This window comes from Balaenoptera acutorostrata, chromosome 1 (genome assembly GCF_949987535.1).
Source record: "Balaenoptera acutorostrata chromosome 1, mBalAcu1.1, whole genome shotgun sequence".
In the NCBI taxonomy this organism is placed as follows: Eukaryota; Metazoa; Chordata; class Mammalia; order Artiodactyla; family Balaenopteridae; genus Balaenoptera; species Balaenoptera acutorostrata.
The window spans coordinates 33446388-33460716 of NC_080064.1; the positions used below are offsets into that span (position 1 = coordinate 33446388).

The 14329-nt window shown below is 40.7% G+C and overlaps 1 protein-coding gene across 4 annotated transcripts in view; it reads left to right on the forward strand.

Annotated features, from left to right (window-relative positions):
• NFYC (nuclear transcription factor Y subunit gamma) overlaps positions 1–14329 on the forward strand; it is a 62785-nt gene that overhangs the window by 25252 nt on the left and 23204 nt on the right. For all 4 annotated transcript variants that reach the window (XM_007164680.3, XM_007164683.3, XM_007164681.3 and 1 more), the window contains exon 2: positions 8344–8456. In XM_007164680.3, coding sequence (XP_007164742.1) covers positions 8352–8456 — 105 coding nt within the window. In that variant the 5' untranslated portion in view covers positions 8344–8351. The remainder of the gene's footprint in view (positions 1–8343; positions 8457–14329) is intronic.

Here is a 14329-nt window from a genome sequence, read left to right on the forward strand (position 1 = left end):
GATAATATTTTCAGCTTGTGGGTCATGCAGTTTCTGTTCTGGCACTTCAGCTCTACTGTTGTAGCGTGGAAACAGCCATAGACAATGTAAGTGAATGGGGGCTGCAGTCTTCCAGTAAAACTGAATTTACAAAAACAGGCTGCACGCCAGATTTGGCCTGTGGGCTGTAGTTTGTGGACCCTTGCTTTAGAATACTTCACTAAAATATTTGGTCTTTTTTCTCCATCATACAAAATACTGATAGTGTTTTGTTGCTGTCATATATGCCAGTGTATAGACGTACATGTCATGTAAGCTGAATATCAGTAAAGGCATGAGGAAGAAACTATGTGAAGTAAGATGTTCACATACCATTTCTGTTCCACAGGAACAGGTTTTTAAATGTTCTGGTCATGCCTTCCTGTTAAGTTTCATTGCTTATACCAGTTGCTCTGCCTTCCTTTTTTTCCCAGATACACTATATTATGATCTAGCCCTTGTTTGAAAGATTATGTTGTGGTAGACAGCAAACAGAAACATGTTTTGTTTTTGAAGGAAGAGTATCTCTGCTGCCAATTTGAAAATGTATCTTTGTGAGCAGATCTTTAGGGAGAGTAGAATGCAGCCGCTTCCAACCCCTAGTCTTTTGGAAAGCATGATTTCTCCTGTAAGCAGTTTGAAAAGGGGCTTCATACTTAACCTTTTGGAGCTCGAGACAGACACACCCTCAAACACTGAACTTGGCATTGTTTGGGATTGGGGAAAGGGATCTACATTATTCATTCTTAGAGTAGTGGGGTACTGTGTAATAACCTGCCAGTAAGTATGACCATCTGGTACCCAGTTATGTTTAGAATTTAAGTAGTAAGGTTTCTGGCACTAGGCTTAGTGCTTTCTTGCTTCAGTAGAAACCTTAGATGAGCTTAAATAAAGACGGTTGAGGGACTTCCCTGGCAGTCCAGCAGTTGAGACTCAGTGCTTCCACTGCAGGGGGCGCGGGTTCGATCCCTGGTTGGGGAGCTAAGATCCCGCATGCCATGTGGCACAGCCAAAAAGTTAAAAAAAAAAAAAAAGAAAGGACTGTTGAACCCTCTTTTCTCTCTAGTCACCCTGCCTTCCCTTGTATTCATTCATTTATTACATCTTCAAGCAGTGAAGTGTAGGCCTTCCGTACCAGACCACCCCTTCGGCCTTTGGAGTATGTGTTCAGTACACATTGCTTCTGGAATGGCTTAGTGAAGTGACTGGCCCAAGGCCACCAGCTTGTAGGCAGCAGGCCAGTTCACAAACATAGGTCTTTTTATTGCCAGAACATTGTTATTTTCTCCTGAAATTGTCAGTGTAAGGTTGGCTTTATTGTGGAGAACATATGCCTCCTTAAGGCTTGAAATGCTTTTTAGCCATTGTGATTGATAATGGTCGTTATGTCCATCTGTATAAACATGAGAACCAGCTTGATGTTGGTGGAATTGTTTTGTTTTGTTTTAAATGTATTTATTTATTTATTTTTGGCTGCGTTGGGTCTTCATTGCTGCACGCGGACTTTCTCTAGTTTCGTGGAGTGGGGGCTGCTCTTCGTTGCGGTGCGCGGGCTTCTCGTTGCGGTGGCTTCTTGTTGTGGAGCACGGGCTCTAGGCGTGTGGGCTTCAGTAGTTGTGGCACGTGGGCTCTAGAGCACAGGCTCAGTAGTTTTGGCACACGGGCTTAGTTGCTCCGCAGCGTGTGGGATCTTCCTGGACTAGGGATCAAACCTGTGTCCCCTGCGTTGGCAGGTGGATTCTTAACCACTGCGCCACCAGGGAATTCCGGTGGAATTGTTTTGTTTCAGAAATTTTAGTTCTCAAATTTAGTTTTCACTTTTCTTTGTAGTTTGGAAGAATATCTAAAATAACAAGCACAAGTTAGCTTAAATCTTACCCCCTTTCTTCTTATTCATTCATATTAATATTCTTTCTTTATCTCTCATTCCCCATTTGAAATATAACATCCCAACAGTTTTAGCCAATTCAAATAAAGAAGCCTGGAACTAATGTCAATAAATACCTGAGCAGTACTGGAACATAAAATGCATGTGATAGTGCTGCTAATGGGGCAAAATAAAAAGCATGTCATCTAATGACAGGAAAACATGATCAAAATACAAGTCAAAAAAGCAAGTGAAGGGCTTCCCTGGTGGCGCAGTGGTTGAGAATCTGCCTGCTAATGCAGGAGGCACGGGTTCGAGCCCTGGTCTGGGAAGATCCCACATGCCACGGAGCAGCTGGGCCCGTGAGCCACAGCTGCTGAGCCTGCGCGTCTGGAGCCTGTGCCCCGCAACGGGAGGGGCCGCGATAGTGAAAGGCCCGCGCACCGCGATGAAGAGCGGTCCCCGCACCGCGATGAAGAGTGGCCCCCACTTGCCGCAACTAGAGAAAGCCCTCGCACGAACCGAAGACCCAGCACAGCCAAAAATAAATAAATAAATAAATAAATAAATAATAAATAAAATTAAAAAAAAAAAAAAGCAAGTGAAGAAGTTAATTTGCTTTGAACATAGGGAGATGCTTGATATATGTTAAGTTGGAGACACATAGGAATGATTGGGGACATTTTCAGCCTGAAAGGCCTAAAGGCTGCAAGTTGGATTGGGGTGGTGGTGCATTAAGATGAAAGATGGTACCAGTGTTTAGATTTGTTTTTCAGTCACAACTGAGCTAAGAGATACTTGCTTGCATTTGACAATGAGAGCATTATTTTTAGGTAAAATTTGACTGCCTGGGATGGGGCAGCTCTAGTATTTTAATAGGAAGCAGCATTGGGCAAGGATTGGGCTTCATTTTAGGGGAACTTTCTGTGGTCCTTTTTCCTTGAATAGTTGTTGTGATGATAGGGATTTAGGTATTATCTCCCAACAATATCTATTTGGTTTTAGTTGTGTCAGAGAGCTGTGTTGTGGGTTTAGGCATATTATAATGTAAAGGATTTTTGTAGAGAGAGTGAGGTACATGCCAAGAAATAGCCAAAACCTAAAGGTGCAGAGTTTTAGAAACTAGGGAATATTGTAGTAAAACCTTATGTTTCTTTGTATTTTATGAGGTTGGTCATTTTGATACATCCTGTTCCATGTCTAGCATATTACTAAGGGAGGATTTGGTGAGAATGGTAACTGGTCGAAAGAAAGAGCTTGAAAGACTTCCAAGGGAATCTTAAAGGAGGAGCACTCTGCTTCTGGGATATTTTGAAAACTCCTTAGGTCTCTTTCTTCAAGAATGATAAAGAGTAACCAGATATTAGAATGACAAATTGTCTGTCCTTGAGTGATCTGATTGAATCATCCCATTTCCTCCATGATTTTCTCCTTATCCTCCTGGCAGTGGCCAAACACAGGTCTCCCCCCTGCCCCTTCTTCTCCTACTTACCTATTGTCATTAATTTTTCAAACTTTGCTAATCTATCCTGGTCACCTTTCTGAGAAGATTCTGACTTTCAAAAGGTTTACGCTTGGGAATGGTATGCACCCATGTTTCTAGCCTTGCAGTCTGCCTTGCAACTTCCAGGACGTGTGCGTGCGTGTGTGTGTGTGTGTGTGTGTGTGTGTGTGTGTGTGTCTCCCCTTCCTGTCATGCCCTTTTATCTTTTTTTAAAAAAAATATTTATTTATTTATTTGGCTGAGCCGGGTCTTAGTTGCGGCACTCAGGATCTTTAGTTGCAGCACGCAGGATCTTTAGTTGCGGCATGCGGAATCTAGTTCCCTGACCAGGGATCAAATCCAGGCCCCCTGCATGGGGAGCGCAGAGACTTAACCACTGGACCACCAGGGAAGTCCCATGCCCTTTTATCTTAACTTCACTTCGGCAAGTCATGTGGATTTCTGATTGTAGTCCTACTTATACTTTCAAGGCCCAGAGAGAACCTCGTTTATTCTGAAACTCCTAGGATAGTTTGTAGTCCCAATAAGTCTTATTTCAGGGCCAGGCTTTCCAAGAGGCCTCTTTTTTCTCAGAAAGGCCATATGTAACAACTCTCTTGCTCCTTCATGCAGAAGTAATTATTTTTCAGGCTTTGAGCTGGGTGCTGTGAGGGAATCCAGAGATAAATCATACTCAGGTCCTACCCACAAGCTTATAAATCAGAAGGGGAAATATGGTAAGAAATACATAAATAATGATCATACAAGGTAGTGTGGTGAGGTCAGGAAGAAGTACAGATTAAGGGCTCTGAAAGTTTACAGGAAGGAGTGATCACTTGGGGTTATTTAGAGAACACTTGTGGAGAGATGGCAGTTGATTTGAGCATTGCAGAAGTGGCCTTTTCTTGGTGGACTTTGATTCTTCCCATTTTAGTTTTGGAAAGCAAACTGTTTTTAAAACCAGATAAATTAAGAGATGATGGGAGTTGAGATTTCTTATAGCAACAAACATTCAATATTTCATCTGGTCCTTAAGTCTTTATTAAATAGTTAAACAGGCAGTCTTATTCAAGTGTTTATAATCTAATTAATGAACATGAATAATAAATCTAATATTAATTATGAACTAAATCTGGGAAATTCTATTATGCATTTTTCATAAGAGTCATCTAAGCTAATGCGGCTTGGTCTTACTATATATAAATAGCTTTATCTCATGATAGTGATAGCAATTTAACATGGAATAAAAAGGATCCTGGAATATAAATCTCTTTCTTACTTTTAAATACATACCTTTCTTATCACTCTAGAAGATGAACCTGGCATATTTGACATGGGTTGTAGACGTTGTAAGTAGGCTACTTCTGTAGCAAAATCAATTCAGTTGCAATTTATGTATTAATTATTAAAATAAGTGATAAAATTAACTAAGGTTACTGTGTATTTTTTAACTTCTTGGGTGTTTGGTGAGCAAAATTTGTTTATGATTAGGTTTTATTATTTTAATGTTAAGTTTTGCCACGGTCAGAAAATATTGACAACACCAACTTGTTTTTGTAAGATCTGTTGTGTGACATTTGATCTAATTTTTAAAGCCCCATGTGAAGACTGGATCTGATTTGGGGAAAGCCTTTTGAATAAAAATACTCACTTTCTAGGAATTTATAGTAACAATTTATGTTCTTCCAAGAGATTTTTTTTTTTAAGATTTATTTATTATTTATTTATTTTTATTTTATTTTTGGCTGTGTCGGGTCTTTGTTGCAGCACGCAGGATCTTTGTTGAAGCATGCGGTATCTTTCGTCTTGTTGCCCGGGCTTCTCTCTAGTTGTGGCGTGCAGATTTTGTCTTCTCTAGTTGTGGCACGCAGGCTCCAGGGTGTGTGGGCTCTGCAGTTGTGGCGCGCGAGCTCTGTAGTTTGCTGCACGCAGGCTCTAGATGAGGCACGCGAGCTCAGTATTTGTGGCGCACGGGCTTAGTTGCCCTGCAGCATGTGGGATCTTAGTTCCCTGACCAGGGATTGAACCTGCATCCTCTGCATTGTAAGGCGGATTCTTTACCACTGGACCACCAGGGAAGTCCCCCAAGAGATATTAGGATAATTAGCTACAAATCATCTCTGTGCAGAGATGCTAGAAAACATGCTCCAAACCATTTTCTCTTTTTCCTCATGAGAGGATCTTCTGTCCCTGATGAAAGTATATAGTACCTTTATTTTTTTGGAGTCAGGAATTTATGAAAAGAGGTTTCTCAATGGAAAAAGCATAAAAGTTGTAACTCTAAATCAAAAGCTGAAATGATCCTTTGTTTGTAAATTCAACTTAATGTAAAGAACAGTGAGAGCTGTCCAAAGATGGAAAAGAATGCCTTACCAGTGAGACAGTCTCTTAGAACTATAGCGGGAGGAGCTCCTGTTTAAGCTAAATGACTACTTAGGGTGGGATTGAGGGAGCTGGGCAGAGCTTGAAGTAGAGCTGTAAGCATCTTTTAGAGGAGCTGACCTGGGTGGTTCTTAATGCCTTCCCCCCCCCCCTCCCCCCCAGTTTTAAACTTCTCTGATGCAGTAAAATGTAAAGGACATTATTACTGACTTGAATTTCTTTTACCATTATCCATTTATGATTTTCTAATTCAAACAGGTCTCTCAAGTTAAAAACTTAACCTTTAATACATTTGTCAGTTCCAGAAAGATTTGTTAACTTCTGTTCTGTACCCAACCCCCACTCTGACAGTGTGTGGCTCTGAGCCAGCCAAAGATTCATTCATAATCTATTGACTGCACAGATGTTTGGGAACTGATTGCGCCAGCACATCCTTAGTTGGGGCAATTCAAGATTTAAAAGCAGACTGTGCACAGATGGTTTTAAAAATGCTTCTTGAATTGTGTACCTTGGTAATGTTTGTGGGAAGAGATCAGAGGACAATCAAAACTGGTTACCAACTTTCTAAATCTCACAGGCCTTTGCACTCAAACTACACCTACTCATCATTAGCAAGTTATACAGAGACATCACACTGGCAGTTGTGCATCTTCCTCCTTTGACCATAGCAGTTTTCATGGCAGATTCTGTTAAGATCAGTCATGTACAGGGGTCCATACAATGAAAGGTTAGATTCTTTTTAAAGTTTTTTGATAATTATTTTCATTTCTAGAAAGATTTTACTTGCCCCATTTAAAAAGGTTAGAGTCTCTCATCATTGTCATGAGTATCTCGTAAGACTCTATTAATAAAACTAAATAATTAAATTTCTGTAGATTACCTTGGTTTCTTTGTTCTCAGTACATCTGAGAGAATAGTGTATAGGCCATGTGCATATGGTGATAAGTGAAAATGTCATGGGAGCTGAGTTGAGAGGATCTTACTTGGTTGTTTAGGACTCAAGATTTTATCTAGTCATTTCCAACTGTGATTCAACATTCTTCACTTTAATTCTCTCCAGAAACTCCAAGATCATATTGCTTCCTAGCACTTAGAGTTCCTGTTGATGTATAGAGCTGCTTGTAGGCCTCCAGCACCAGAAATTGGCTCCAAACCTTTTCCCATTACATCATCAGCCACTAATGTCATTACACCAGAGTGAAATCTGCTTTGAAGATTGTACTCTTGTTTTCCTTTCTTTTCTTTCCTCTCATCATTTCCTTTAGAAGAAAAAGGGGAAAAAAATTAGAGACCTCTAGGACAATCCCAGGCAAACATTTAAGAGTGAATCAAACATCCTCACAGTCTAAACCTAGATTTATCAGCCTTCATTCCATTCTGCTGATAGAGAGTGATGTGCCCAGCATGCATCCACATGAAGCCTGGAAAGTAGCAATTTGGTCATGTGACACCTGGCTTTGGTGCTTTTCTTTCAGCCCTTCAGAATTAGTTCTTAATGACTTACATAGCTGTCCACCAGCATCCTGTCACTGGCATGTCAAACCTTTTCAAATAGTTTCCCAGAATAGAAATTCTTAGGACATCACTAAGTTTCTTGCTCTTTGTGTTTAATTAAACTGTTTCTTGGGTGTAAGTATTTGCCAGATAAGCATTTAAGCCATCTGGAGTTTTTTACTTCCCCCCTGTAAATCTTTTAAGACATTACAGTGTTACCTATATTTATAGCTGAGGTGGGGATCCTTATGCATCTTCCCTCCCCCATCACAAAGCAATTGACCAAATGCAAGTTCTGACTCTCTTTTCTCTGTCCTAAATTTAATTCTTCAATGTTTTTCAACCATCTTTAAAGCTTCCAGTTGGTGGTGTGCTTTGTTTGGCTTTGTGCCTAACAGCATGGTTCAGGTAAGGAAAGAACTGGGAAGTGATTTCAGTTCAGAGACTTTGTGTCATCCACTCAATTATTGGCCTAGGCTTTAGTGCTTTTGTGTCCTTTGAGGCAGATTAGCTTGAGATTAGAAAGAATAATAATCATCAGTAGCCCCAAAGAAATGGGACCGCAGTGTCTAAAACAAAAGAATAAACTTGACTCTTATTTTTTAAGACTTTGGGTTTACATTTCTGTACAGTATTAATCACTGGGGACCCTTAATGTATGTGCTGCAGGCTGTGGCATGGAGTGTGAGAAGCCACATAGAACTTGAAAAACATTGGAGAGAATGGCATTGAAAATTATGGACCAGACTGGGGCAACCAAGTGCCTTTTTTTCTTTCCCCTCCGCAGAATAAGACATTAAAAGTCCTTGATTCACATTAGGATTTGAGTTTGGATTTCTAGCAATTTTTAGATTTTCTGCTTGGAGCTCCTTGTTAGTCTCTGCGGTATGAGCTGGATAGGAGGGAAAACTTTCCTCCTTATTTTTTGCTAAGACTTAAGTCGGTGTGAAAAACCCCTTCAGCACAATTTTGTATACCTTCTCAGGCTGAGAAATGGAATGAATTAGTGAAAACATCCACAAGGAAAGCTATAAATAACCTGGACAGAAAGTCTGACTTTATTATTTCTAATGTATCTCATGTATGTGTTTGTTTTTAGTTGTCAGAATGTCCACAGAAGGAGGATTTGGTGGTGCTAGCAGCAGTGATGCCCAGCAAAGCCTACAGTCCTTCTGGCCTCGTGTCATGGAAGAAATCCGGAATTTAACAGTGGTAAGGAAGAACGAGAAACTTCTAAAGAGTGTAAAAGCTTTGAGATGAATAACCAAAACTTAGACTAAAGTATTTTTAATCTCAAGCACATTTACAAAAATATAATTCATTTCTGACCTTTGGATAGGAAAATGAAAATATAATTTACCTTAGGTGAGGTAACTACAAGGATTTTTTTTTATATCTTAATGGCTCTCTTTAGGCATGTGGATGTATAGTGGATGCTTTGACTTGGAGATACTTTAATGTGAGGCAGATCTTTTAGAGAATGCAGAAAAGCAGAGCTTACTTTCCTCCAGTAGCTGTAGGTCATTTCTTAAGCCTGATTTAGTGGCCCTGCCAAATTCCTAGGACCTGGTGAAAACTATTGGGCAGTTTATTCAACAACAAATCTATTGTAAGCAGGCACTCTTTCCAGGTGTCAAAAGATACACTTAGATTGGGGTTTCTTAACAGCCTTATTGACATTTTGGGCCCGATAATTCTTTGTTTTGAGGGGCTCTTCTGTGCATTGTACGGTGTTTAGCAGCATCTCTGGCCTTTAATCAGTAGATGCCAGCCAGTAGCACTCCCCTTCCAGTTGTGACAACCAAAAATTTTGCTAGACATTGGCAAATGTTCCCTGGGGGCCAAAATCATCCCCTGTTGAGAACCTCTGACATAGAAGAATCAAATAAAACCCTGGCCCTTGAGGAGCTTACAATGTAGTAATTACAACCAGAGTCATTTATTTGATAAGTATTTATTAAATAGTTACTGAGTCAGGCACAGTGATGAATCTGAAGCAATAAAAGTCAGAGTATGGTGTCATATCCTTAATGAAGAATGTTCCATTTGGTGTCATTTCAGCAAATGCTGAAGGAGCTCTGTGTTAGATGTGTCATTCCTGCCCTGAAGGTATCAATGTTAGCATCCTGGCAGAGCAAACACTGGATTCCTTCTTGATGTAGAACTCATGTTGCATTTTCTTAGAGTTTTGGTCCTTAACCTCTAACATACGTAGTCAGTTTATTTGTTCACTCGACAAATACTTATGCACCTACTATGGCTATGCTAGTTATTGTGGATCCAATTGTGAACCAGACAGATGGAATCACTGCACTCACAGAACACGTATTCTGGTGGGAGAGACAGACTATAAACAGGTAATGAATGAATAAAATAAACAAAATAACTTACTGTGATAAACGCCCACTTTGACTTCAGGGGTAGAGAAACTAATTTATATTCTGAATGTACCTGTGGGTCATGTTTGTTTATATGGGGGATTTTCAGCAGTTGAACTTGGCTTGAGCTTTCTCGGAGTGGCCTGTGTTCACAGGTGGATTTCCACTGAAAAATCATTCTTTCTCTTCTGCGGTCTAAAGGTGGTAGTTATCTGTACTATCTTAGATATAAAACAGAAGGAAGGAAAACAATGAAATTATAAAGTCAAAAGTGGGGTATTTTGTGCATGTTTTGAGGGGATAATCTCATGGTTAAGCTTATCAGGTTTTAGTGCTGGGATCAGCCTGGTGTAAAACTAGTGCCCTCTTGGGGTATGGTGGGACTAGGCCAGTGCAGCAAGTCTGTCCTCCAGCTTGAGCGCAGAAAAAATCCCGGTTCAGGCGAGCGGTCAGATAAACTCTGGAAGTTCAAATTCAGCACCTAGCTTTTCTGTATTTTGTTGGACTTTGATTTTTGATTTTTTTTTAAAGATTTATTTTATTGATTAATTGATTGATTGCTTGATTGATTGCTATGTTGGGTCTTCGTTTCCGTGCTAGGGCTTTCTCTAGTTGCGGCAAGTGGGGGCCACTCTTCATCACGGTGCGTGGGCCTCTCAATATCGTGGCCTCTCCTGTTGCGGAGCACAGGCTCCAGACGCGCAAGCTCAGCAGTTGTGGCTCACGGGCCCAGTCGCTCCGCGGCATGTGGGATCCTCCCAGACCAGGGCTCGAACCCGTGTCCCCTGCATTGGCAGGCAGATTCTCAACCACTGCGCCACCAGGGAAGCCCTGATTTTTTTTTTTTAATTGTGGTAAAACGACACAACGAAATTTACCATCTTAACCATTTAAAAATATACAGTTCAGTAGTGTATTTACATTGTTGTGAAACAGATCTCCAGGACGTTTTCATCTTGCAGAACTGAAACTTTGTACCCTTAAAACAACCACCACCCACTTTTCCCTCTCCCCAGCCCTTGGTAATCACCATTCTACTTTCTGTTTCTGTGAGCACTCTAGGTACCTCACGTAAGTGGACCCATACAGTATTTGTCTTTTTGTGCCTGGCTTATTTCACTTAGCATAATGTTTTCAAGGTTCATCCATGTTGTAGCATGTGACAGGATTTCTTTCCTTATTTAGGCTGAATAATATTTCCTGTGTATGTGTACATACCACACTTTGTTTATCCATTCATCTGTCAGTGGGCATTGGGGTTGCTTTCATTTCTTGCCTATAGTGAATAATGCTGCAGTGAACAGGAATGTGGGCTTTGATTTTTATCCTACTTGGTTTAATTTTCAAGTTTGATTGACATCAGAGCAGATCGTGGTGTTGACCAACTTTTTGTCGCTAGACAGCTAGTCCTTCAGAGGTTAAAAATGGATTTGGGGCTTCCCTGGTGGCGCAGTGGTTAAGAATCCACCTGCCAATGCAGGAGACATGGGTTCGATCCCTGGTCCGGGAAGATCCCACATGCTGTGGAGCAGCTAAGCCTGTGCGCCACAACTAGAGCCTGTGCTCTAGAGCCCACGAGCCACAACTACTGAAGCCCGCGCGCCTAGAGCCCGTGCTCCGCAACAAGTGAAGCCACCGCAGTGAGAAGCACATGCACCACAATGAAGAGTAGCTCCTCCACCACTCACCACAACTAGAGAAAGCCCGCACGCAGCAATGAAGACCCAACGCAGCCAAAAATAAATAAATAAGTAAATAAATTTATTTTTTTAAAAAGTGGGTTACTTTGAGGGATTCACTTTTAGTTCAAGTTTTATGAGTAAGGAGAAAGAAGATCAAAGAGGAAAGTCATCTTTAATCATTCTCCTACTGATGGCTAACTAAAATTTTCCTCCTGTGTACCCCTGAGAGAAGACTCCTAGACTGCTACCATCGTATCTCTTACATCAGATGCTTAGAATGATGTTTGGCATATAATAGGTGCACGTTAAATATTTGAATGAATCAGATTCCTCTGCTTCAGATTTAGTGTGAAGCAACATAGTGCCAAGTTTGAGTGAGAATGCAATCCAATAAAGTCCGTTTGTAAAACTTTTATTTTCCCTCTGCCTATGGCACACGAAGAAGGCGTCTGCTTCTCTGACTGCACTTCTGCCTGTGTAATGTGGCTGATGTTTTAGTGTTTAGTCTGTGCCTTTCCAGAACTCAACAGCACTTACAACCAGACTTCCTCAGATACGCCAGAGCCTCTTAGGTTGACATCTCAAAATGTCTACCAGATTTTTTAAAAAATCCATATGTTCAAACCATCCAAACGTAAATAAAACTTATGAGAATACTCATAAGGTGTTGTGGTCTCTCTAAGACTGGGACAAAGATGTTCCAAAAACAAGTAATTGAAGTTTGCTAGATGATATAGTTCATGATGTATTGGAGACATTGGCCCCAGTCGTTTTGGTCTGTGTTCTGCAAAAGCAATTTGTCTTTCATCTCAGCTTGGCCATCAGGCTCTCCTCACTCTTGAAAGCTCTGCATTGTCCATAAACCCAGATGGTGTTCAACTGGAATTGAAGTTGGTTAAAAGTCATACCAAAACGATTGTACACCAGGATGATTGTGTAAAATACTGTATTCCTCCTTAGCAGAACTCTGGGAACAATAATTAATAGACTTCTTGGCATTGAATTTTACCCTTCTAGACCTCTTTGAAAGGGGGGAAGAAGAAGCTAACTTTTGTCTTTTGGGGGGCAGGTGGGGAGGTAGTAATGCTGAATCTTAAAGAGAAATCTAATCCTCCTTTAAGCTCCTTCCTTACATCCCATTTAGCCTTCAGTTAGCTGTAATTTAATGCTTAGGTCACTTTCTTTTAATTGCCAATTATATCTTTTCATTCTTCAATGCCTCCAGATTGGAAGATGACATTTCCACCATTACAATCAAATCAGATAACCATTTAAACAAGAACTTGGAGGTAAAGGTTGGTGGACTGTTAAAAAATAGGTCCTGTGCTGTTTGAGCTCTTCCTGTAGAACAGTGCTTCTCAGAATTTATTGTCTATATGTGAACAACATAAGGGTCATGCTGAAATACAGATTTTGATTTAGGAGGTTTGGATTGGAGCCTGAGATTCTGCATTTCTTTTGAGTTCCCAGATGATGCCATTGTTGGTCCAGGGACCTCACTTTGAGCAACAAGGCTTTAAAGCAGTGGTCCTTAACCCTCACTGTGGATGGATTACAGTCACCAGGGTAGTTTTCAAAAAATGTGATGCCAGGACTCCACTCCCTAGAGTTCCTGATTCACTTAGTCTGGGGTAAAGCCCAGACATCTTGTTTTTCAAAAGCTCCCCCAGGTGATTCTAACATGTTGCCAAGGTTGAGAATCACTGCTTTCGAGAGGATAGAATCTTGACTTTGCCGGAGTGAGTGCCTGACTAGGTAGGCCTGCAAAAGATTTCTCATCATTATTTGAAACTGTGGATGTTCTTTAGTGCAGCCTGAGACCCATTGACTTTTCTTTGGCTTTGAACTCTCATTGAGTGAATTCAGACTTCTTGAAATTCGGCAGTTTCAGTTGGCAACATTTTTAAGTGTAGTTCTTTGGTTGTGGTCAGGAGCATGAGAATGTTCTGAGAGAGAATCTGCTCTTCTACCATGCTGATGTCACTCCCAAGAGTAAAATGTGTTAGTTGTTCTTCCACTTGGATTAGCATCAGAAGTTTAATGTTACTCATGTCAGTTGCATGGTTTCCAATGACAAGGGGAGCATTGACTTGAAAGCCAATTTACTGATAGTGAAGGGGCTCCCCTCTCCAATAAGCTTGTCGTAAACCCTTACATGTGACTGGAAAGCTAGGCTGAGATTATAGAAAACTGGGCTGTCGTCAGCGATAATGAGCCACACACGCACATCTGAAGATCCTTTAAGATCTCAAGGTTTGGGGATCATAAGAAAGTTTCTCACAAAAGAAAAGGTTGGTGGGGCTTAGAGCAGAGCTTTTTGTAAATTTCTGCCTGATTTTACACCTCATCAAGGTGGGGATGATATCCTTGACCTTTTCTTGTTTTTTCTTTTAATTAAAGACTAGTCTCATAGAAATTCTAAAAGTAATATTTTATTCTTTCAAGTTGGGGAAGGAGGTCTTTTTATTAGCTTTGGGCTTTAGTTAAGTAATCTTAGAGCAGTCTTGTGGGAATTATATTAAATAACCAAGCCAAATGAGAGCACACTTGCAAGAGACCTAAATCTTGTGGTCATAATCTTGTTCTTTGTGTATCATCCTGGGAGGCCTTCCAAAGGAATTATCATCCCTAGTATTCTCTTTGGCATTTCTGTTTAACATCATCATTTTGTGTGATATGCCACACAAGAAGGAAGACCAGTGATTGATTTCTGTAGTTAAATGTTTTTTAAAAAATCCCTTTAGAGTCTGGCCCCAATCCAGCATTCCCTTTCCTGCTGTTCCCCTCTGTACTAAGGTCATACATTGAAAACTTAAATAGGCCAGGTTTTTTGTCTCTGTGCTTCTGTGCATGCTGTTTCCTCTGTCTGAATAACATACTTTTCCAGCAAGCAAATTTGCAGTATCCCTAGACATAATTCAGATTCAGCCCCTCTGTGGAACGTTTGCCAGTTCCTCTCGCTCACTCCAGCGCCCCACACCCCCCATTGCCAGCTGGTCACTTCTTTCTTTTCTGTGTGGGATTT